Genomic DNA, 23,935 nt, shown 5'->3' with positions numbered 1-23,935 from the left:
TCAGGGAGTGCTGGGCAGCACACCAGCAGCATCTCCATCTGTCTTGGAGGACCAACACCAGGTGCAGCCTCTCAAGAGCGGCGTCCTGGTAACAAATATGGGCCCCCTCCTGGCCCTCCAGCCTGTGCAGTCACTGCACAGGGCCCCGAGGTGGGCAGAGCTGGCTCGGGTCACACTAACTCAGTTCATGCACCCAATTCATACATACCAGCTCGGCCTTCCCTTAAATTTGTGCAGTCTTATCATGGACTGAACCAGAGTGAACAGCAGCGCTGCACAACAGGAGGCTCAGTGGATGCCTGAGAGCTAGAGAAGGTTTGCAGAAGGGGAACAGCATATACACCTCAGTAACCCATTCGACACTGATATCCTAACCAGCTCCTGCTGTCATTTTTCCATCTACCCCTCATCACTGAGATGGCCACCTCTGGGGATCCTTGGGTCAAATTCTTCCAAGTGCATCTTGCTGGACCAGAAATCACTGCACATTCAATACTCATTTGCAATACAAATGTATCTGCAGTCATGTAAACCACACTTACATGGTTCATCAAGTGGTCATATACTGAACACAGTCACAGTCGCAAAATTTCAGCTAGTGGTTATGACCAGCCACTGCTGGCATAACCACTAGCAGGTGGCCAGCCCTCTGGCTGGCAGAAAAGACCACCTCCTCCACCTCCTCCTCCTCCACACCCTTATTCCATCTCTCACTTGGAGTCTTCTGACACTGGCCCATTTGGACCATTAACTGGCTCCCAATTTCCATGTTCATTTAAAAATGAAAAATAAGCCCCCAGGCCCGACAGAACCAGAGTTTAGAGGTGAAAAATGCAGTCAATATTTATTGTGCCAACCACAGCAGGGCAGCAAAAAATAGTCCCCTCTGAACTGTAGTACTAGTTTATTTTCCGTCACCTGTCCAAATGGTTTTTGGTTTTTGTTTCTGATTTTTTTTTGTGGGGGTGGGGGGAGTGAGGTTGATAATTTATTCTGACAAATCATTCTGTAAGAAATATGTTTCTGTTTGCCATTTGGGAAGCTACAGCTATGACTGCCATTGAGGAAAGAAACAGAGGGAAAAAGAAGATTTGAGCATCACGCTAATTGTCCAAAAACACATTTTGATTTGTATGACACTCTAATTGTCCAAAAACGCACTCTGGAGTTTACATTGGAGCTTTCTTCTTTTTTGTCTTTCTCAGAGCAAAGCAGTTGGTGTCTAGAAAACAACAAGGATGTCAGGCTATGAATAAAGTAATACATTCACTCAGAAGGAAAGTCAGGGGCAAAGGTGGAGCTTCTAATATTTTTTCAGCCTTCTTCCTATTTCCAGATTAAGACAACTCCTGGGAGGTCAAACCAGGCATAACCTCATGCTGCAGCTTTAACCCAGAGAGAAGAAATGGGAGTAGACTTTGTGCTGCCTGTGGAACCTCAGCTATTCTGTTTACAGTTATTCATTTAGAAGAAAACTCCTCCTTCACAATGAATTAAATCCAAGCAGACAAGGAGAATAGACTCCTTGCCCCAGAGAGTTGCTGTCTGATAGCCAGACAGATTAGAATAATAATAATTGCAAAAAAATAATGATAATCAGATGAGCACCAAGAAAGGAGTGGAATGCTAGCAGCATTCTTTGGTTAATTAATACTTTGATGTAGTAATTTATCACAGGCCTTGTCTACCTGAAATTCACCTCAGCAGCAGGAGTCAAAGCATTCACGACTGGTACAGCTCTCCTCTCTGAAGACCATTTCCGAAATTAGCCAAGCAGGCTTGGCATGACAGGACTGCCTCAGGTCTGAATAGCTGCCAACAAGCCTGCCAGGGCAGGGCAGTCCAAGACCAAGCGAGGGCCAGAGGGCAGGAAGGAGCCCAGCACCTCAACCTCTGGCCAGGGCGACTTCTTTTATATTGTTCTTTATTTATATTGTTAATTTTATATTGTTATTTTTGTATTTTATTGTATTTTATTTTGTGCTGTGAGCCGCCCCGAGGCTTCGGCAAGGGGCGGCATAGAAATGTTTTAATGAATAAATAAATAAATAAACCCTGTCTGTGCTTCTGGCCCTAAAATGGCATCTCCCCCGCCCCCCGCCCCTGATATTTTTCTCTCAGTGGAGCTCCATGCGTGGAAATAAACCAGACATTCAATTCAACTGAAGCATGTAGGCCGAGCTAAATCAGACTCCTGAGACAAAGCTGGTTCCCCTCTGAGGAGGCCAGAAAGTCCTTCTGCTCCTCTTCATTTGATCTTCTTAACAATCCTGTGAGGTAGGTCAGGCTGAGAGTCCATGATTGTCCCCAAGACACCCACTGAGCTTCATGGTCAAGTGGGGACTGGGACCTGGATCTCCCAAGGGTCCCTCAAGCACTCTACCCACTACAACGTACTGGACTGAGGGAGACAGCCATCCTCTGCTGCCCAATTCATCCCCAGCATGTGCTGTTCTGGACGGCAGAGGCACGTCAAGAGCCTTGGTGGCCAAGAAGGAGCAGGGACTGGAGAAAGGAACTGTACCACTACAACTTAGACAGAAAAGAGATCTCTTAGCAGATCACAATCCAGAGCTCTGGGTTTGGTTTGGTTTGGTTTGGTGTCAGAGATACACTGTTCCCAAACATGAAGGTTCCATTTTTAACGGATTGGTTTGCCTTTGGTAGGCATCTCCCTCATCTTCTGCAAGCCACTGAATATGGGATGACAGATTCCCTCTCACTCTCTGGTAACACAGTTCAGTCTTTGTGGTTTCTAAACACACTCTTGTTTTGTTATTTGTTTCACTTGCAAGCCTTACTCCTATGAAAGAGGAATATGGATGAGCCATACTAAAAAGTCTCAACTGGCATGCCAAGGATGCATGTCTGTATGTGTTCCTTGTTCCTTATGGGTCTTTAGCTATTGTGCTTGCGCTTGCTCTCTCTCGCTCTCTCTGGCAAGAAAGTGTTCGCTCTGTTTTCATTTACTGATCTTTCATATCATGATTCTCCCAAATGAAAAATCCATTCATCAGGTCATTGTCCAGTTTTTTTTTCTTGCACACTTGGGATTACCCAAGAGAAAAGTATTCTCTCTGTAGTTTGGGGCCCTGACTTCAAAGAACCAAAACCCTGATTTGCTAAGCCAGTTGAATGTGGAAAGACTCGAGAGAACCCGAGAGCACATTTGTGGGTCATTAAGCACTTGTGAGTGTCAGATTTCAAAATAACTAGCCCTCCATTTAGCCGTCTCAGCCAAAGGTGAAGGAGCCTAAGGAACACAGTATTCCCACCCCACTCCAGTTACAGCCTTTCTTGCTGTCAAACGGGTGCAATTCCACCATAAAGATGCTGTAGAGTAAGGGCAGCCAACTTCTTGTATCTTTGGGGACAAGGGAATGAAAGCCTTTCTGCAAAGATGCCCTGGCAGCTACATTGCAGTTAGTTTTCTCAAACAAATTTGTATGGAGAAATTCAAAATGCTACTTTCCTTAAGCGTTTTGGATTTCCTAGTTACGGGCATTGTTCAGAATAGGAAACTGATGGTGAAGAAAATGTAAAGATGCTGAGCTGTTGATAGTTAGGATTATTGTGAATGACTAAATATTTAGCTAGTTGTTTCTTTAAAGCCAATAGTCAGTTTCAAAAACAAAATGAGAAACTGTTTGGAAATTCAAAATGGCAAATTCTTAAATTCTACCAAATTTGAAAATGTCATTCTATAACCTGCAACTGCCTACACAGATCCTTTATGTGTACATGTACTTGTGAATAATTTGTTTAACAAACTGTGTCCAAGCACTCTTTGGTCAAAAGAACTCCTGTGCACACCTTTCTTTCCACAAATTATAATGCCATTCTGATAGCTGTTACTTTTTTTATTTTCAAAATGTTTCAGAACCTGGAAGGGCCATTTACTTTAGTATGTGTCGGTTTTCTCCAAGCTTGTCATGGCTCCCCGCCTGTGATGCCACCCAGGTTATGTAGTTTGGGTTTGGCAAGGATGCTGAAAATTCTCTGGTATTTTTGCTGGCACCTCCAGGATTCCCCATAGAAAGGGACTGAGACATTATGCCCATATAGTACAATGGCCACTACATAAAATGTTTGGCGGAAAATCCAGAAGACACCAATTATTTTTTTCATGTTGAGTTTAATGAGATGCAGATGATCACACCAGAGAAAAAGAATCACCACCAAAACAAAAAACAAGAAAGGAAATATTACAAAACAGGGGAGAGAAAGAGAAAGAGCAAAGTGGGGCATTAAAATGAATCAGTACAACTCCCTTTCATTTTGATAGGCGGGACTGACAAAAACACTTAAATGCTCCCACTGAAAGCAGCAGAACTTAAGAGAACTTAACTGTGGCTTGGTCATTTGTCCCAACTTTTTAGCTTCCAATAGTTTTACAGAGTCCTTTGAAAACCCATGATCACTCAGCAGAACTACAGGCAGGTCATCACAGAAGCGGACCAAGCATGATTCTCATGATTTGTATGAGTATGCAGAGCTCTACAGCCACATTCACATGAATAGTAGCTTTGATGTAGTTTACAGTCGCACCATTTCCTCTTCAGTTCTCAGTCAGGGGGCTGGAAATATGGAGAAAATAGAGCAAAGACTACTCTTCCAAAATCACGAGAATCAAATATCTATACTCCTGGAACATCATGACAATCTGAGCAAAACATGTTCCAGCGCTTCTCAGGTTGCCTCAATCCACCATGGAGGGAAGGACCATCTCTTTACTTGAAAGAAGAGTCAAGGGGAACTTTGGGATATCTAAGACAAACATCCCACTCCCTGGAGGGCAACATGGGAAAACTACACTACAGAGAAAAGGTGTGTGAAAGATGTAGAAGTAAGGCACACATGGTCCTAAATAGGCTCTGTAGCACCGCTTAATGCTGTTCTGTTCATGTAAACACAGCCTTAGTGTCTTTCCTATCAGCTGCCTTGACTGGTACTTCCTGATGTACAACTGGGCCATGAAATGTATCAACAGTGAGCTAAGGACAAAGAATGCAAGACATTAAAAAATTCCAGAAGAACAGGGATAGTGGCTGTAAGGGACACAGTCTATTTCTCTGAAGGGTGCCAAGGTTGGGTTCAGCGTGGCTTGGCAGAGATCATCAGAAGGGGGCTTCTTTCATCCATGGTTCTGTTGTCTTTGGCTTGCTTGCTTTCTATTTCCTGCTGGAAGACCTGATGGACGTGGATGTGGTGGTCTTTTTCACAATGGTGCCCCCGGAACCATATCCTCCTCCTCCGGAACAATATCCTCCTCCTCCGATGGAGGAAACTCCACCACCACCACCACCACCTAAGCTGCAGACACCTCTTCCACTTCCAGAGCTGAAACCTCCTCCAAGGCCACCAGATCCTCCTCCAAAGCTTACTCCTCCTCCGTATCCACCACCGAATCCACCACCGAATCCACCACCATATCCTCCAGCAGAGGTGCTAGTGGTAGAGCCAACCACAGCTGGAAGAGAAGACAACCAAGGTTATTCCACAGTTATTAATATTAACTAATATTGCCAACAAATGCCTTGAGTTCCAATTCTACAGCTGGGACAATTCTAGACATTTTCCAGTTGTTCCATGTCCCAATGATCAATGTCCAAATGTTCCTATCTTCCATTTTTCAAGAGGGGTCAGCCATCGTTTTCCCCAAGAGTGTCCCAGAGAAGGACACTATGCTTTCTCTACCCAGGGCATTCTGTCCCAGAAATATGTCAGCCAAGAGCCAAGCCTCTCCTTGGAGTCACTGCCACATTCCTTCTACGGCTCTTGTTCTGTGAAATTCAACAGCATTGTGTGTAGCTGCTACAAGCACCCAGCAATGGTGGCTGCCATGATGAACACCCCATCAACACACTGCTGGGAAGTGCTGCATTTTTCTGGACAGTTCATCAGGACCAGGAGTTGGGTGGTTCACTGGCCTAGCAGCCCCTGCACACTTGCTTGCCAGAACCACAAACAGCAACCCAGTTTCTAATCCCCACACCACTGTCAGTGGGGGATCATGTACACTACCTGAGCTCCTTGAAGCAAAGGCAGGACAGAAATGAAACACAGAAAATAAATGGTAAACACAAGGTAAAGTTAGAGTTGCTACTCACAGATGCTCACAGCACTCTGACACTCTCCGGACATCCTGATTGAGAGAGAAAGAGAAAGAGGGAAACATTTAGGTAAGGGACTAGATCCAGGCAAGCAGTCATAGAGGAAAGTCTAACAACATGCCATCAAAACGAACGAATGCCTTGAAGTGCTGCCACTTTCATTATCAGGCACTGCAGGAGTCCATGTTGTGCAGGAGAGAGCGTAAGTAAGGTTGGAAGCAGAAGAGCTGTGCTCAGCTCCTTGCTTGGCCATGAAGTTCACTGAGTGGATTTTGGAGAACTATCTTTTGGGCATGCTCAGCTGGCCCTAATTTCAAGGATCAGGGCCATGGGCCACGGGATCTAGCAGCACATCCCATGCATGTCTACCCAAAAGCAGCTCCCCTGGAGTTCCCAGGGAAACAGGCAAGGGATTGCTTCCCAAATAAACATAATACTTCAGGTCACAGTGGTTTGCCCCGTGTACTCCACACAATGGATGCCTTCCCACACAGCCCTAAATGTAGGGTGACCCAAGGGAAAAGTACATGCATTTCCTTGTGATTTTTCTCATGTTCCTGCTACAGTGCCTGCATAGGAGAGGCATGAAATACTCCCATCAGAAACTGCACTTCTGTAGCCTGATCTTGATGCTCAGCTTCCCCGTAGCCCTGAGGACATTTCGCCTTCATAGTGCATTTTTCTCCCAGTGAGGAATACACACAATGCATCCTGATACTTCTGTTCCACTGCACAGTGGGCCTTAGTGAGTCCCGCCACTTCTCCTTTTTGCACTCGGTGGCTGGGTTCGACCCAACCTTTCACTGCACTTTCCAGGCCTGGGAGGAAGTGGAGCAAGCTCAATTTTCGCCCATTGCCTCTTGCACAAGATATGAACATGGTCCTTGTTCCCGTATCTCCTACCCACCTGCTCTCCTCCCCTTCCAGCAGCTTTCTATAGGTGGCAATTTCAATATCCAGGGCCAGCTTGACATTCATCAGTTCCTGGTACTCCCTCAAGAGTCGGGTCATCTCCTCCTTGGCCTTCTGCAGAGCATCCTCCAACTCAGCCAGTTTGTCCCTGGCATCCTTGAGTGCCAGCTCACCACGCTCCTCAGCTTCTGCAATGTTAGCCTGCAGTTTCTCACACTGAAAGACAAAAGAGGCAGCCGTAAAACAATGAATACTGATGATGGAGAAAAAGTCTATAACAAGAACAGCAACAAATTCATAGGGATTGTGTATGAATTCCTGGTATGTCCTGGAGTTTGAAGTAAGAAGATAACATTCACCAACCCTCTCCCACCCTAATTCCTCTTGTATCTAATCTCATGTTAGATGAAATCATGTAGCCTGAAATAAAAGGTCAGTTACAATCACTGAACTAAATATATTATTATTTTACAAGGACAGAGAGAAAATTTGCAGAAAATGACATTGGGCATTTTACATCTTGAGAATCTCGCCTCATCTCTCCTCACATCAATTTTCTAGTCCTTGTGGCCGCAGTAGTATGCGTGGAAGTATATGTGTGTAAATCTGAAGATTTCAAAAACCACAGAATAACTGAATAAATTTGTCAAATGAAGGTCGTTTCACATTATCAGCCAAATTTGCATAAACTCACACTTTTGGGCTATTGAACAAATCAAAACATGTTTTTCCATCAAAATCCGCACTCTCTAAATTCTGCAATAGAGTCCTCCAGTCAAAAAGAGCATGCAAAAATGTGTGTGTTAGGGAAAATAATGCATAAAAATGCATTGTATTGGGGAATGTGTATGGAGAAACTGTGCATATCAGGCAAAAATATTAATAGCATGTAGGCATTGGGAGAAATATTCACAAAAATGCTGATGATTTTTTGTGTAACTTTAAAAAAGAAGTTCAATATTCAGGATGAACCAAAGATAAGATTTAGAAAATGAGAAACTGAAAGGTTAATCCACCCCTAATTGCCAAGGGTAAAATGCAGACCTTCAGGGCTCCTAAACCAATAACAACAGCTGCTTGCTTCTCCTCATGACTAGCAAACCGGATAACAATGCCAAATGATCGTTTTAAAAGACAGTTATGCAAAACTGAGACAAACTGGTTCAAGCACCATTATTTTGGCAGGTGGCAGAATTTAGCCCCAAGGCCCTTAGTCACATACTGGCTCCCTCTGGTCTGAACCAATAACAATAACAATAAAATACCCATTCCATTTTTGCATGTGGATGCAGAGTGGATGCCAGTATTAAAGTGACAGATTTTAATAGCCATGCAAGTGGAATCCTTTGAACACTCTAAAGCATCATAGCAATTAGAAGTGGCAGTAATATCACCACAAAATTTTTCAGAAGTAGAACAACACGGGCCAGGAAGCTTACAGGACAGAGGCCAAAGAAGCGAAGGCTCCTTAGACCACTGGCAGTGAGAAGGCCTCAGCTGCCGCTGCTGTCAGGACACCCAGATGCAGGCAATAAGCTGCATGAGAAGCTTGAGGCATGTGCAAGGGAGGGCCTCTGAGTTCTGCCTGCCTTGCCTGGAATATGTTACCTGTGCTTCTGATCATGTCATTGTAGCAAAAATCACAGCCCAGGATCTGGCTGAGCAGCTGAAGGTCCCAAGGAGAAGGTTCCAAGGAGAATCCCCACCACCACCTCCAGCCGGACCTCTCTGGCCTTACCTGCTTCTTTACATTATCCATTTCAGATCGCAGCCTCTGAATCATCCGGTTAAGCTCAGAGATCTCAGTCTTGGTGTCACGAAGATTGTCACCATGTTTCCCAGCTACCACCTGCAGCTCTTCATACTGGCACGCAGGAAGAGAGAAGGAAGAGAGCAGGAAGAGAGAAGGAATGGGTCACAGTCTCCCAACAGAAGCTTTTAGAACCAGCCCTGACTGAGTAATGGCTGTTTTCCCAGCCATCCTGCTATCTGGGGAGATCGTCTCCCCCACAAAATGGAGAGAAGTGGCAGTTCCAGGTGGACTGTTCTGACCCAAAACTTGCAAGATGTTTCACATACACACGGCCACAAGTTCAATATGCAGCATCACCAGGGAGGGCTGGGAAAGAGCCCTCTATGAAAACCCTGTGTATGAGCTGCCGCCAGGCAGGGTAGCCAGTCCAGGATTAAAGCAACTGGAGGTCCTAGGCTAGGAGACCTCGGCAGGCCCCAGCTTAAGAGCATCTGATCGTGGGAAACAAAACCTCATTCCCTTCTTAATCTACTCAATGAAAGCCAGATCGTTGCTGACATTTTAGCATTGATAAAAAGATGGTTTATAAATGTATAACCTTTAATCATTCTTTATCCTTTTCAGTCTAGAAAATGATCTTTTGCCTAGGTACACCCATGATTTTTATCATTACAAGTGAAATAAAATTAATGGCAATTAAAAATAAATTGGCAGGAGGCCAAGCCCCCACAAGCGCATGACTTTCTGGGCTGCTGCTTGCTCTATTTGTTTCTCAGGAATCCTGGATGAGGTGGCACTGCTTATGCTGTGAAGCAAACGCACCTACCAGGGTCTCCAGCACCTACATTTTAGTTTTGGGGTTGCCAGTTGAAGATCCCACAATGCCCTCATGTGTTCTGAGAACCAGGTGAGTGTTTTCAGTACCTGCACTGTTTGACTTTGGCTTTGTGATGGGCTGCCTTGCTTTCCTTCCTTGTGGGCTAGTTGCTGAATCATGTGTTCTTTTTTCTCTAAGGCTTTCATTACATGCTTGGCATGTTTTTAATTCACTGCTGCTTTGCCCTGAATGCTGCAGTCATTGGGCTGTCTGAAAGTGTAATTACCTAACTGATGGGCAGATTACTCAGAGCCTGGGATACTGACTCTGTGATTAAGCTAGCACATATGAGAGAAAGAAAACAAATAGACAATTTGCTGTTTTGCAGTGTTTTGGGATAATGCAAAATAAGGTGATGTTCAACCACAGAGCCTGCTAAAACCAGGCAAAATAGATACCTTTCACACACCATGCCATCTTCATACAGGACGGCTATACATCAGCCAGCAAGAGATTCTGAGCAAGCATTTTTGCTTTGTGAATCTAGGACACATGAGCGGAGCGGAGGCTTTCCCAGTCAAATGAGGCAGAAGACACAAGCCTGAAGCCATCCCCACCCTCTCGTCAATTAATCCAGGGCCTTGCATGTGTTCGGTTTTCCCAGTAATGAATGCCATCTCTCACAACAGAGCTGAGTTTGGACAGTGGGTTCTGTGCTCACATTGTGCCTCTGAGAAAGGGTCCCTTTATATTTGGAAAAGCAGGATGGGAACAGATGCCTGAAGACTCACCTTTCCTTGGTACCAAGACTCTGCCTCTGCTCGGCTCTTATTGGCAATCTCCTCATACTGAGCTTTGACCTCTGCAATGATGCTGTCCAAGTCCAGGTTGCGGTTGTTGTCCATTTGAAGGACAACGGAAGTGTCGGAAACTGTCTGCTGCATCTGGCTCAGCTCCTGCAAAAGAAACGCAGGCCGTGGCTGAGCCATCCCTCCTACTCCCTTCACTCTGTGCACCTGTCTTGACTTGTCTCTTGCTCACCCTCTGTAGATGCAGGTGCCTCCATTTTCCTGGGGGACCCAGTGGCTGTGGGAGCCCACTTTGGCCTGCCAAGAAAGGCTTGGTGGCATGCCCAAAACGGAGCACAAAAATTAGTTCCGCCAGCTCTTTTCATGCACAAGCCCAAGGATGGGTGGTGTGTGGACAGACCACTGCTTTACAAAAAGGGGCTGGGAGGTGGCACAAAGCCCCTGCACATGTGCTGAGCACACAGAATGAGGCCACACACTACTGGGCTGGAGGACGGGTATTCGCTCCCTCTTCCAAAGTGCAAATAGGATATACTTGGGGACGTCACTCATTTGGGGGCTTAAACTGTGACCTGCCCCTGGTCATCCCAACCAGTCTTCACCCCTCTACAAAGGACGGCCAGTGTGGGGTAGCGGTTCGAATGTGGGACTAAGACTGAGGGAGTCCCAGTTTCAAATTCAGTTATGGTACTCACTGGGTAAACTGGAGCCAGTTACCATCACTCTGACCAGCCTGCCTTCCAGGGTTGTTGTAAGAATTAAAAAGGCAGGGTGAGGAACCAAGTGCCTGCCTTGAGCATCTTGAACAAAAGGTGGGCTATAACTCTAATAAATAAATGGACAGGAGTCCCATCTCATGATTTGCAGGGATAAATGCCAAAAATTCCTCACTGGGGCAATATGCACACGAAAACACACACACAATATATTCTTTGCCATTTCTTCAACATGTCAAAAAATTCTCAAACAAATTGCAACCAGTCCTAACCATTCATACTGTTCATTGCTTTCATCCATTTTTGGAAGCATCTCAAAATTAGGAGAATAATACATGGGAGAACTCTTCCACTCCCCTCTCCGTTCAGGTTCAATGGTTTGCACCATCCAGGCATTCACAGAAAATAGCAGGGCTACTCACAGCTTCATGCAAGCATGTCAGGAAGTTGATTTCATCTGTCAAGGCGTCCAGTTTCGCTTGCAGTTCTACTTTGGTCATGTAAGCAGCATCCACATCCTGAAAGAAAAGCAAATTTAGACACCAGATTCTTAGTCGCAAACTTATTTATTTATTTATTTATTTGTTTATTAAAGCATTTTTATGCCGCCCCATTCGCCGAAGCCTCGGGGCGGCTTACAGCAATAAATAAAATGATTATAATATTAAATCCAAAATATAAACATCCAAAATATAAACATTAAATTAAAAATATAAAAATACGATATAAAATTTCAGTTTTACACCAAATGTGTAAGTACTGAAGTTACATTTCAGTACTGGGTTACATTTCAGTACACCAAATGTGTAAGTACTGAAGCACTTGCCTTTTTCAAGAGCACAAAATCATTCTCTGCTGAAGTACGCTTGTTGATTTCTTCTTCATATCTGGTCAGTGCAAAGAAGGAGGAGGAGGTTAGACTTAATTGCTTTTGCTTTTCCACCTGCACATCTGCTCTCCATGCTTGCATTTACTTTGCCTTCTACTCATAATCTCCAATGTATATTCCATTCATCTAAACCTTCAACATCTGAGCATCCAAATTCTTCAAGAAGATGGATTTCGGATGCAGAAATTAATAGCATACCATCTAAGGCACGTATGCAAAACCCTTTTATTTTTCCCTAATATAGTCTGATGACATACGAGCCATCCATATTTTTCCATCCAGGTGAGGAAGGGGCTGAGGAAGGCCAGCCAGCCCTCTCCCACACCCACCGCACCTGCCAGCCTCAGATTTTGTCAAAATTGCCCTAATGTTTTAAGCGCTTCTGAATTTGCTTGGCATGCAAGAGAGAAACTAATCCCTGCTCATTTTGTGGGTTCTTCAGCGCCCTGGGTCATGAGTCACAAGCTTTTCCTCATACTTTCCATTCTTTTCACTTGCTTAGCATGCATTCCACAACCCTTGACATCGACCAAACAAAGGTTTTGTTTAAAACCACCCTGACTGACAACATAGTTTCCAAGTGTGTTTATTTCTTAACGAACAACGTCTCTTTCTGTGGTTTGCATTTCACCAAGCATTTGCCTTCTATTCGCCAAATCTCTTTGGCTGGTAGAAGGCCAGATTTGTTCCTGCTCTGCCAGATCCAGCATCTTTGCTAGGATCTACAGTTCCATTTTAGCACATTAGTGTCCATGGTGAGTAAGCAATGTATAGTGTACAATTTAGTATCCAGTGTAAAATAATGTATTTCAAAGTCAAGAGTCCTTGGAATTCAAACATAGTCCTATGCTATCACAAATATATCTGGATGATTGTATCTTATAATTTTAAATTTAATGTATACCTCTAAAAATGGTATTTATTAGGTCAGAGAAGATGAACGATGTCGTGACACATCTCAAATATTGCAGTGAAAGAGGCCATCCAGTGCGATATGCAGGTAGACCAGGGACAACAAATAACAAACACACATAATTTCTACTAAGAAAATTACTACGGTTTTCCCTGTGATGCCTTTCCCACCTGCTCATTAGCATTCTGTGGCGGGATGTGTTGTTAGGACTACTGCCAAACAGTAACATTTTTGCTAGAACAAAAACAGTTGATGAACCGCACACACGCACAGCTGTCAGTTGTGTGGATTCACACAGGAGATGCACATCATTTCTTACACGGAAGTGCTTTCTGAGTAGGCCATATTGGAATAACTGAAACAGCCCTCATGAAATAGCCCTAACTGAAATAGTCCAATAGAGAGGTGCAAAGACATCTTCCCATTCTTGGCCACTTCTTTCTCAACAAAATGGCGGAGTGCATTGTGTGATATTTGTCAGGGGCTAGGACAGAAAGCTTTTGTTCTTTGGGCAGTTTTGCTCTTCCAAAGCCCCAGATATTGCCAGAGTTTTGGCTTGGATGAAATGCCCAGCCCGGTCTATCCACTGTTCACAAAGCATCTGAGATTTTCCTATTCAAAGGCCCTATTGATGTGAGTAGAGAAGAGCACTTATTAATACCCATCCCTTTGGTATTATGTTCCCTTACTTGTTCTTGTAATCTTCCACAAGGTCTTGGAAGTTTTTAAGCTCTGATTCCAAGCCTCTCCTCTCATTTTGAAGACCATCCAGCTGCCTCCTGAGGTTATTGATATAAGCTTCATAGAGCTGATCAAGATTCTTTTGACTGGAGCCAGTCCCGTGGCCCTGTTCTTGCAAGAGTTTCCACTTGGTCTCCAAGACTTTATTCTGTTGCTCTAGGAAACGGACCTAATCCAAGAGAAAAAGGGAAGGGTAAGAATAGACAGACACAATGAGTTATAGCATTGTGTTCAAATGGTCCTTATTGACCAGGGATGCTCCCCAGCCTCTGTCTCATATAAATCATTGTTTCTGTTTTGTTGTTTGGAGTAAATTTGGAGATACTTTTAAAATGTGTGGTTAGTTTGAATTTCAAGAGCTGTCCTGCATCAGAAATTATCCTTCTTCCCTTTTCTCTAGATCAGGGGTCTCAAACTCAACTTACCTGGGGGCCACTGGAAGTAGAGTCTGGGTGAGGCTGGGCCTCATCAAGTATTCCACCACCATGGTGGTGGGGGGGCCGCGCATCCCGCGTGGCTCCCAGAGGCCGGCCCGGGCGCCGCCAGCGCTTTGAAGGCTGCAGGGCCCCTCCCCGTGCCCTGCCTGTCCCGGCAATTGGCCCGCAGGCCGCGAGTTTGAGACCCCTGCTCTAGATCATGGGTGGGGAAGCGTGTAACCTTCCAGGTTTTGTTGGACTTTAATTCCCATCAGCCCCAGAGATCACACCCAATAGTTGCAGCTCAACAACATCTAGAGGGCCACCATTTGCTCAACCCCATCTGGACATTCAATGCCTGAAGAGGGGTAGGTAGAAATCCATCAATACAAAGATACTGTGTAGAGAACAGTCTGCCATTTCAAAGACTACAGCTGGCAAGATACATGTTGAGCTGTAGGTATATTATACTAGGACAGCTTTTCTCCTCCTGGCACATAGTTAACAAAACAGACAGACACCCTCTTTGCTCCAGGCTATTGCAGAGTGAATCAATACCATTCTGAGTGAACAAAGACTATTGGGGAAGGATGCTTTAGCAGTGATGCTTGAGATTCCCACATGGATGTGACAGCCACAAAACGAATGTCTTTTTTTAAACTGTGAAATATTTGGGAGGAAATATTAACTTGAGAAGAAATTAGGTCTCCCAGTTTAAATACAAATTTAGTTCCTATTTTAAAGGTAACAACCAATTTTGCACTTTCAAACCAGTATGTGAAAGAGAACTCAGTTTTCCTTCCTAATTCACACTTCTCCAAATTTCTGCAATCAAAGCATCTGTACAAAGATGCATCTATTAGCGGAAACAGCACACACATGTGGAAATAATGTTCAAAGATATATTAGGAAATAACATGGGAAAATGTATGAATTAAAGAAACTTGCATACAAAATTGCACCAAAAGGCACACAAAGTTTCATGTACACCTGTTAAAAATTCTAAAAGTTTCGGATGAATTGAGTTGGAAATTGGAAAAGGGAAAAGCTGAGAAAAATTGAATTGGACAGATTTGCCCCTCCCTAAATTTACTTTCAGGGCTCCTGAGCCAAAGGGCAACATCATCCACTAGCAGTGGCTCATCAGGGTTCAGAGGTTTCTCAAGCTGCATCTCCTTCCTCAAGCTGAGCCCTTGGCGCAGAGCACCCATCCTGTTACTGGTGCTGGGGCGAGGGCCACTGACTCTTCCAGTTAAACTCAGGGCTGTGAAACTCAGGAGTCAGATCCCTTTGTGCACAACCTTGCAACTTCCCTATAAAGGCAAGTTCGAGTCATACCACATCTGGTCTCCCTCCTGACCTTAACGTCTTCTGCCTCAGAAACAATACTTGCTCCTCCTCCTTAAGCTAGCCAGGCCACTCCCAGCCAGTGTCTGTCCCACTATCTTCGGGGATCTTTGAGAAAGCTGGATGCAAGGTGGGAGACTCTTCCCACCCCTGAAATCTCAGATAACAGCAACTAGAGCATCAGGAGCTTCTGTCTGGTTAGTGCCCTCTCCATGGAGCCCTTGGCATGGCCATTCATTCATTCATTATTAACAATATTTATACCCTCTCCTTTACAAAACGTCCCAGGACGGCTTGCAACCATTAAGCCAGACTCACCTCCTGCTATGAGAACTACACTCATGGCTTCTTCTAGCCACACTTGGGCTCCTCCCTTCACCCAACCGGTGCTGTTCCTTCTGTCCCTCCCTCTGCATTGCCCACAGACTCCGCATTATAGCCTCTGCTTCTTATTCCTTCCTTTTGCTGAGAGATGCAATGGGCACAGGAAAGGTAGCTCAGAACCTGCTGTATCCCCAGTGACCATGCACTTCTATGGAGCATCCATGCTGCAGCCCAGGATGCGATGTGCATCTAATGCAGGTCCACAGTCCAGTGGGAGCCATAGCTGTTTGTACCCTCCCCTATATGTATATCAGGGAACAATCATTGCAGGACCAATGTGCCTGGCTTTGGTGCACTGGCACATGACTGTCCGGGGCGGGGGGGCGGGGAGAAGGATCCACCCATTTTTTCCTCCTGTCTCTCACTTGAGAGCAGTTTTGTATTCAAAAATCAGTGTACTATACAAGCTAAGTGCCTATCAATAGCACAGACATAAGCTGGTTTAACAGTCAAGTCTCTCCCAAGCACCTCTTCTGTGTTTGAGAGGAGGGATCACCATTACAATTCCCACAGTTCCTTGCAGGAATCCACAACTGTTACACTGGAATCCATTTTGTTGAGTACAGCTGCCCTTCAAATGTTTCTTATTTCAGTTCTGTTCTTATTAACCGCTTGAGTACTACTTGGTAATCACATTTGACCTCTTCTCTATTTGCCCTTGATTTGAGATTTAGGAATCATCATATCTAAAACTATATTTCAAAGCTTTTAAAATTTATTTCACACTTCCTAACCTTGACATGCATTGTAAAAAAAGCAACAATCTAAGCAGAACTTTTTCTGAAACATTCTCATAACAAGAATGAAAGAAAAAAATAGACAACCCTTGAACTCGCCCCAAACATTCACATTCTTGAAAGCATCTCACCTTGTCAATGAAGGAGGCAAACTTGTTGTTCAGGGTCTTGATCTGCTCCCTCTCTTCTGTTCTCACTTTTTGGATCTCTGGATCTATCTCCAGGTTGAGGGGCTGCAGGAGGGTCTGGTTGATGGTGACCTCTTTGATGCCTCCAGGGGGACACACTGCAAACCCAGGGCCTCCTGCACCCCCAAAGCCACCACCAAGTCCTCCGCCAAAGCCACCGCCAACTCCAAAGCCGCCACCGCCAACTCCAAAGCCGCCACCGCCTTGGCCATAACCACCGAAGGCCCCACCGTATCCGCCCCCACCATAGCCACTGCCACCAAATCCACCAATGGAGATTCTCTTGTTGCCCCCTAGATTATACAGGCTCCTGCTGGCGAAGCCGCCGCCGCCCCCACTAGCAGCTCCACTGCGGGCGGCACATCCACGGGATGTGGACACAGTGTTGAAGCTGACTCTGCTTGCACCCCCAAAGCAGGCAGAGCTGGAGCTGAATCCCTTGTTCCCTCCTCCAATGCTTCGGGCACAGGACTGGCGAGACATGGCCAATGAGTACTGGGGAGGCTGTCCTGGTGCTAGTGGTGCTGTCTCCAAAGAAGAGTTCCTAGTAGTGCAGGAAGCTGAGCCCCTCTGAGAGCCAGGCGAGCGTCTACCTTTTTATCCATTCGGAGACTTGGCTGGGTGACAGGGGAGTGGAAACCGAAGCACTCTTTTTTTTTAATTGCATTCGTGAGCTTAGGTGTGCTTGGCACCCTCCCTCTTACTTGGTGCCAGAAAATGACCTTCCCTGAAACACGCCCCGAAGAGCTGAAGAACCCGCAACATAAGGGTGAACTCTGGGCAACCCCAGATTATCTGCATCACCCTTCTGTCAGCGAAGGAGCGCTTTCACTAGGAGCTTGTGCGACAGGGCATGACAAGTTCCCCTGAGATTCTTTTGCCCTGCAGGGAGAATAATCCCCCAGCTAAGCCGTCTCCCCATCACTCCCTCCCTATTAAACCTGATGGCAGATGGTTCTTTTCAGAGGGTTCCAAAAAGGAACGCTCTGACATACACAATTCAAGGGAAGGTATAGATAGATGGGCCATCACGCCCACGATTGCACCATATAGCTCAGCATTTTTTTCCTGGAATGAAAGAAGCAGATCCAACATGAACTCTCACTGCCACATAACTGGGGTGCAGGGGGAGGGAGAGAGACTTTCTCAAGTCAGCATGCAAAATAATGGTATTCGGGCAAGGGTGAGGAAGCCTATAGAACATGAGAACTCCTTATGGGCAATCAGGCATGTTTAGCCTGCTCTTTTCAAAGTGGGAGCACTTGGTCCTCAACACACACACACACACACACACACACGTTTTATCATCACAGCCAGGCAGCATAACTGTGGAATTACAAACTGGAAAGGAATCTCAAAGCCCTCTATCCATGCATGACAACATCTCCAATAGTTGGTGACTGAGCCTGTTTCAAGATCCCTGATGAAGGACAGTCCACCCATTTCCAAGGCAGCCTGATCCACTGACTACCTGCTCATTTATTTATGCTTTATTTCAGAATTGTATACCTTGCCCTTTCATTGGGATCCTTAGTGACTATTCCTATGGCATCAAAATGTGGATAGGGAACACAGACCTGTCATGAGAATTTTGTAATCCAAAATTCAGTACACTTTAAATGTATTTTTTATTCTTAAGGTACCCTTAAAGCAATTAACAACAACCCAAACACTGGGAGGCAGTTTTGGCTAACAGTGAGAAACAATGACCAGCCCGTGGCCTCCCATTAAAAAAAAAAGTGCAGTACAAACACAAGCAGACTGCACTATAAAAAGCAAAGAAAAATAGAAGAAATAAAGAAAATGACAATATTTGAATAGCATTTAAGAAAAGAAAAGAAAAACCTGTTGCACTGGTTACATATATATTATTTATCCCTAAGTATTACTCTATAAAATACCATATCATTGTTATTTTTAAAATAGTTATGCATATACGTCAACAAAGGCACCGTGAATATCCATATATCTATCCAGATGTAGATAAGGCCTAAAAGCCACCTGTCTTTCCCAGGTATGGCCACCAAATGAGCTTTGTGGATGGTCAGGAGCCTGGACTCAAGTCTCTGGCACAAGCCCAACCAGTATCCACTATGCCTGCACTGCTAAGAGACAGAGCAGCTCAGGCCCGTGTGCCGCCGGCACGTCTTGCCCGCGCTTGCACTGGCACGGACGCACACCCCGGGAGATCCCGGGAGGGGCAGACCTGGCTACCCAGGCCAGGGGCGGGTGCAGGGGAGGGAAGGCCTTGTCCTCCACACTACCCGCCGCCAAGGGCAGAGTGTTGCTTTGTCTACGGAAGGAAATGGGAAGCATTTGCTCACATGGGTTGCATTTGGAGGCACGCAGGGTGGGTGGGTGCGTGGGGCTCAGCCCATTCCGCGCCACTGGTACAAAGGCGAACCGCGGAGGCTGAAGCACCTGCCTTCTGCGGCACCTCACTTGTTCCTCAGTACATCTCCCCCCTACACACCTATCTGCAGCTTCAGCACACTAGAACAGGGAGGGCGGATCGATGGCCTTCCAGAAGCTTTGCCCTACAATTCCCATCAGCCCTGGCTGGCAGAGGCAATGGCGAGGCATATTGGAAGCTACAGGCTCCGTCATTTTGCAGGTGGGGCAATTTGCCCACCCCAAGCTAGCCTGCTGTCTGGGGTCTTTCACCATCCACAGCTCCCCTGTTCTTATTGAAATATTGTGAAACCTGAGCGTGGGATTCTGTGCAAATTTACTCAGAAGTAAAACCCACTGGAATTAATGAGATTTCCTGCTAAGAAGCGGTGCATAGGATTGCAGGTTAATTTTCCTTTGGCAGGTTTTCATGGTTTTCTTTTCCTTTTTTTATGTGAAGACAATGAAGGCACGGAAACATGTTTAGCAAATTCGGAATGAGTCACTCACCACAGAAAGGGACAGTATAAACTACCAAGGTGTATAAAATACATAAAATCTTATTCTCACTGAATCACAATGCACTTATTCATCATGGCTCATTCACTGTGGTAAGCCAGGAGGACCTGCCCAATTGGAGTCTCTAACTTCTCCAGCTCAAAGAACTGACAGGTAGAGATGGAAAGTCACTTCTTGTCACCTACAGATCTCAGTTGAAAACACTATAATCAGCGGCTTATGTCCCATCCTGACAATTATACTTCCCTCTCACAGGCCTGGACAGGGGGCCCACCCTTACTGACAGAGACACACACACACAATCTGAAAAAGCTAGGGCCAAATCCCAAGTATGTTTAGACAGAAAAAAAACACTGCCTATAACTCCCAGCTTCCCCCATCCTGCATGCCTAGTTGGGGCATGCTGAGAGTTGTAGGACCTCTTTCTGTCTGAACATGCTTAGGATTGCACTCCTCCTGAACCGGTCGTCTCATGATGACACCAAGATGGAGACCGGACCATGCAGCAAACCCAGATGCCAAAAAGAGTCTTACACACCCAAATATGTAACATTCTTACAGTCACAGAGCCCATGCAGTTGTAAATCTGACAAAGTTTGGGTTAGAATTTATGGCCTTTTTTTGCTGGGGGTGGGGGGGGGCAATCTTTGCTGGTTCAGAGTTCCTTCTTACCACCTAACGGCATATCAACATGCAAATCTCGGTAAACTAGTCTGTGCTAGCCCCTTCTTCAGAACAAGTAACTTCAAGAGGGTCTGGTTAGACATGGAAGAGCTCTTCCTTCTTCCCACCATCTGCTTCTTCTCTCCTCCCAGAATAATTCCCAAGTGGTTTTTCTGCCGTGGGTTCCAAATTAAGATTTGTCCACAAAGTACACCTAACTGGAACCCCACCATGAAATGTGGAATATCTGGGAAGTCATTTGAAAGGAGAGCCTATAGGCTAGCCTTACAGAGGGCTGGACTATAACTCCCATCTCTGCTAGGAATGATGATGGATGCTGTAGTTCAAGCCCTCTGAAGGGTGCTGGGCTGGGGAAGGGTGATGTAGACCATGCTGTGGTCAAGGGGTCAACTCCAGCCCCCTTGGGGTCCCATTCTGGCCATTCAGAGTTCCTTAGCTTGCCATGCTCCCAACTCACCCCCGTTCCCCCAACCACTGAAAAGGTGCTGCTTCCCTGACTTGAGTGTAGTTCTGCTGCATTCTGAGATGATGAGATGCCTCTCCTAAGACTTACTTTCTTGAAGGAAGTGCTTCAAATTGAAATATGTGGGTATTTTGGCCTCACCCAGAGCCAGAATGCAGCCCTGGAGAGCTCTTCCTGAGAAAGACACTTCCGTTCCTCATAGAAGTGGTTGGCAGGGGGTCCCTCGGGGTTCAGTTGCTTGCCTCTGTGTGTAAAATATCTAGAGAGGCCTTCCGTGTGGCTGCCCTATCACAGCTCTCACTCCAGACCCTACAAAACTTTCAGACCTTTGTCAAGAGTAGTTCTATGGAGTTCTATGCAGGCAGCTGCACGGAGGAGTTGGCAGACCCTTAAGCAGCAGCGTTGTTTGCAGAGGGAAAGGGAAGGAAGGAAGGAGGGAGGGAGGGAGGGAGGGAAGTCTCACTCCTTGCTTCCATTTTGATGATCACTTGTCAAGTAGGCCCTCAATCTCCCAAGTCAGTGTCTCATAAAATAAGAGCATACGCTGTGGGTACAAGCCCTCTGCAAGTCCTGTGCTATGCCTGCAGTTTGGCCCTGACCCAATCCAGTGCTACGGTTTTCTCATCTGAAGAACAGCTTTGCCCGAGAGGGTTTGCCCAAGAGTCTGCGAGAATTTTATCTCTCCCTCGAGTGCTTTCAACAGCAGCTTTCTTAATACTTATTTTATTGTGCAGTATAAAAACAACCAAACCGCACCTTTAGAGAGGGGAAGAGAAAGAATAAAAGTAAAACACTATAATTTTTTAAATACAAGTTAAAGGATCCACAGCACTACTTCTGTATATTATGCCCTACATATTAGTATATAACATAGCATACTACTGTTATGGAAAATAATCATGCATTCACTTCAGCAAAAGCACCCCAAATATTCATAGATGTACCCATTTGTGGATTACACCTCAAGGGCAGCTTTCAAAAACTGTAAGTTTCATTAAATCCTCCACCCATTGTGTTATCACAGCTGGCATGTTATCCTTCCACTGTGGTAAAAGTAGGCTTTCAGCTGTCAAAGGGATGTGGAAAATCCATTTACGCTGGTCTTGCATTCACTTCCAAGAGACAGGTAAATAATTCAAAAGAACATGTGTATCCTTAAATATTAAAGAGCTTTCCATCACTAGATTTCGTAGAAATATTACCTCCTCCCAAAAGGAAGCTTCCATTGGACATTGTCAAAACATATGAAGTAAAGAAGACTTAGCAGCATTGATGCTTCCAACAACTGGCCAATTTGATTAAGTCCATATCAAAGAGAAGTTGTATGGTCAAAACATTAAATTTTGCTGAGCTAAGTACAGCCTTAACATCCCTGAACTCTGTGAAATAGATAATAACAGAGCACTTCATTGGCAGGGCAAGATGGGTGCTCCAGTTCATCATTCCATTCTTGTTTGAGACCTGCATGTCATATTTATTCACCAATCATGAATATTAATGCACATGAATTATAGGCTGATGTAGATGTTTGGCTTTGGTCAGTACTTTCCATAGCACAAGCAGTTTTGAAGCTGTAAAGCAGCAAGACCAAACCTGGATTCTAACAAGGGTGTCAGTTGCCTGTGCTGCCATGCAACTGGAGCTGGCAACTTACATTTAGCCCCCAAAGCAGAAAATTCTACAATTTTCTTTCTTTCTTTCTTTCTTTCTTCTTCTTCTTCTTCTTCTTCTTCTTCTTCTTCTTCTTCTGCACATTTTTATTAAGATTTTAAACTAAAAACTAAAAAAATTATCAGTCATCAAATACATCGGATGTACTGGGTCAGCCCCCTATAACATATCTTTTAAACATTCTATAATCATATTCAAATCAATTTATAAAAATTTAAAGACATCTTTAAATCTAAGTCAAGTCCTGTTTCTCCAGCCACTCGTAAAAAAGGTCCCAAGTTTGATAGAAGTCAGTATCTTCTTTCTCCTTCAATAATAGAGTCAATCTGTCCATTTCTGCACAGTCCAGAATCTTTTTTAAAATCAGTTCCTCAGTGGGTAGCTCCTCACTCTTCCAGTACTGAGCAAGCACAATCATCACTGCTGTGATTAAATGTAGTATCAAATACATTTCTTGTTTGCTAATATTTTCCGGTACAATACCTAACAAGAAAATTTCAGGTTTAAAAGCTAAGGGTTTTTGTAGCATTTCTTCAAGCCATTTATGTATTTTAATCCAATACGTTTTCACATATTCACAAGTCTACCACATATGGTAAAAAGTACCCACATCATGTTTACATTTCCAAGATCTGTTTGACATATTTGGCAACATTTTAGCTAACCGATTTGGTGACAAATACCATCTATAAAACATTTTATATAAATTTTCTTTATACGAAGTTGCTAAAGTTACCTCAATATTTCTCTCCCATAACTTTTGCCACTTTTCTAATTCAATATTATATCCAAAATTTTGTGCCCATGTTATCATAGTTTCCTTAACCTGTTCCCCTTCCATTTTCCTTTCAAGTAGGAACTCATAAATTCTTTTAATCATTTTCTCATCTGTTTTTAGCATCACTTGATCAAAGGCTGTTAGGTCTTTATAAAACCCCCATATTTTACAATCTTTAGCATATCTTGATTGCTTCTGCACCTTATACCACCACAAGATATTGAGTCCCTGTTCTTGTATTTCTTGATCTAGGTTCAGGCCTCCATCCTTATCCAAAATATCATCAAATCTTATGATCCCTTCAAAATTCAATACATTTGGATACACAAAAGCTTCCATAGGTGAAAGCCATCTTGGTAACTTATTATACAATTTTGACTTTAACTTTTCCCACACTGACATTAATGATCTTCTAATAAAGTGACTTATAAAATTCCCATGAGGCTTAGCCTTCTCATACCACATATAAGCATGGCAACCCATTTGCAAATCATGACCTTCAAGATACAAAATTCTCTTATTTCGCAAGGTTATCCATTCTTTTAGCCAAGTTAAAATAGACGCTTGATAGTACAACATCCAATCCGGTAAACCAAAACCCCCATTCTTTTTGGTTTCCTGAAGCATTTTCAGTTTAATCCTTGCTTTCTTTTTTCTCCAAATAAATCTCGAAATTTGAAAATTTAAATCCTCA

At 44.5% G+C, this 23,935-nt stretch overlaps 1 protein-coding gene across 3 annotated transcripts; it reads right to left on the bottom strand.

The window, feature by feature from the left end:
• Window positions 1-4,131: 4,131 nt before the first annotated feature.
• Window positions 4,132-17,218, bottom strand: LOC123029850 (keratin, type II cytoskeletal 6A-like). 3 transcript variants are annotated; one of them, XM_044443214.1, is made up of 10 exons: window positions 16,679-17,218; window positions 13,612-13,832; window positions 11,947-12,007; window positions 11,543-11,638; window positions 10,387-10,551; window positions 8,764-8,889; window positions 7,021-7,241; window positions 6,111-6,145; window positions 5,324-5,470; window positions 4,132-5,251 (listed from the first exon to the last, which is right to left on the bottom strand). In XM_044443214.1, exons 1-10 carry the CDS (start codon window positions 17,216-17,218, stop codon window positions 5,172-5,174), a joined length of 1,692 nt encoding a protein of 563 aa, XP_044299149.1. In that variant the 3' UTR covers window positions 4,132-5,171. The 3 variants fall into 3 exon arrangements, with proteins under 3 accessions (XP_044299149.1, XP_044299148.1, XP_044299146.1); XM_044443213.1 differs by having other exon boundaries at window positions 4,132-5,287; window positions 5,348-5,470; XM_044443211.1 differs by having other exon boundaries at window positions 4,132-5,470.
• Window positions 17,219-23,935: the final 6,717 nt, after the last annotated feature.

Source organism: Varanus komodoensis, unplaced genomic scaffold (genome assembly GCF_004798865.1).
Source record: "Varanus komodoensis strain SLA01 unplaced genomic scaffold, ASM479886v1 scaffold41, whole genome shotgun sequence".
Classification (NCBI taxonomy): Eukaryota; Metazoa; Chordata; class Lepidosauria; order Squamata; family Varanidae; genus Varanus; species Varanus komodoensis.
Note: the sequence above shows the minus strand (reverse complement) of the source record. Positions and strands in the feature narration are given on the sequence as shown.

Coding starts and splice junctions, on each gene's coding strand:
- LOC123029850 (XM_044443211.1), bottom strand. CDS start 17,218: ATGTCTCGCCAGTCCTGTGCCCGAAGCATTGGAGGAGGGAACAAGGGA. Junction 11,639..11,946: donor ATTTTGTGCTCTTGAAAAAG/GCAAGTGCTTCA, acceptor CTTTTCTTTCAG/GATGTGGATGCTGCTTACAT. Junction 8,890..10,386: donor AGTCTTGGTACCAAGGAAAG/GTGAGTCTTCAG, acceptor CCTGCGTGCCAG/TATGAAGAGCTGCAGGTGGT.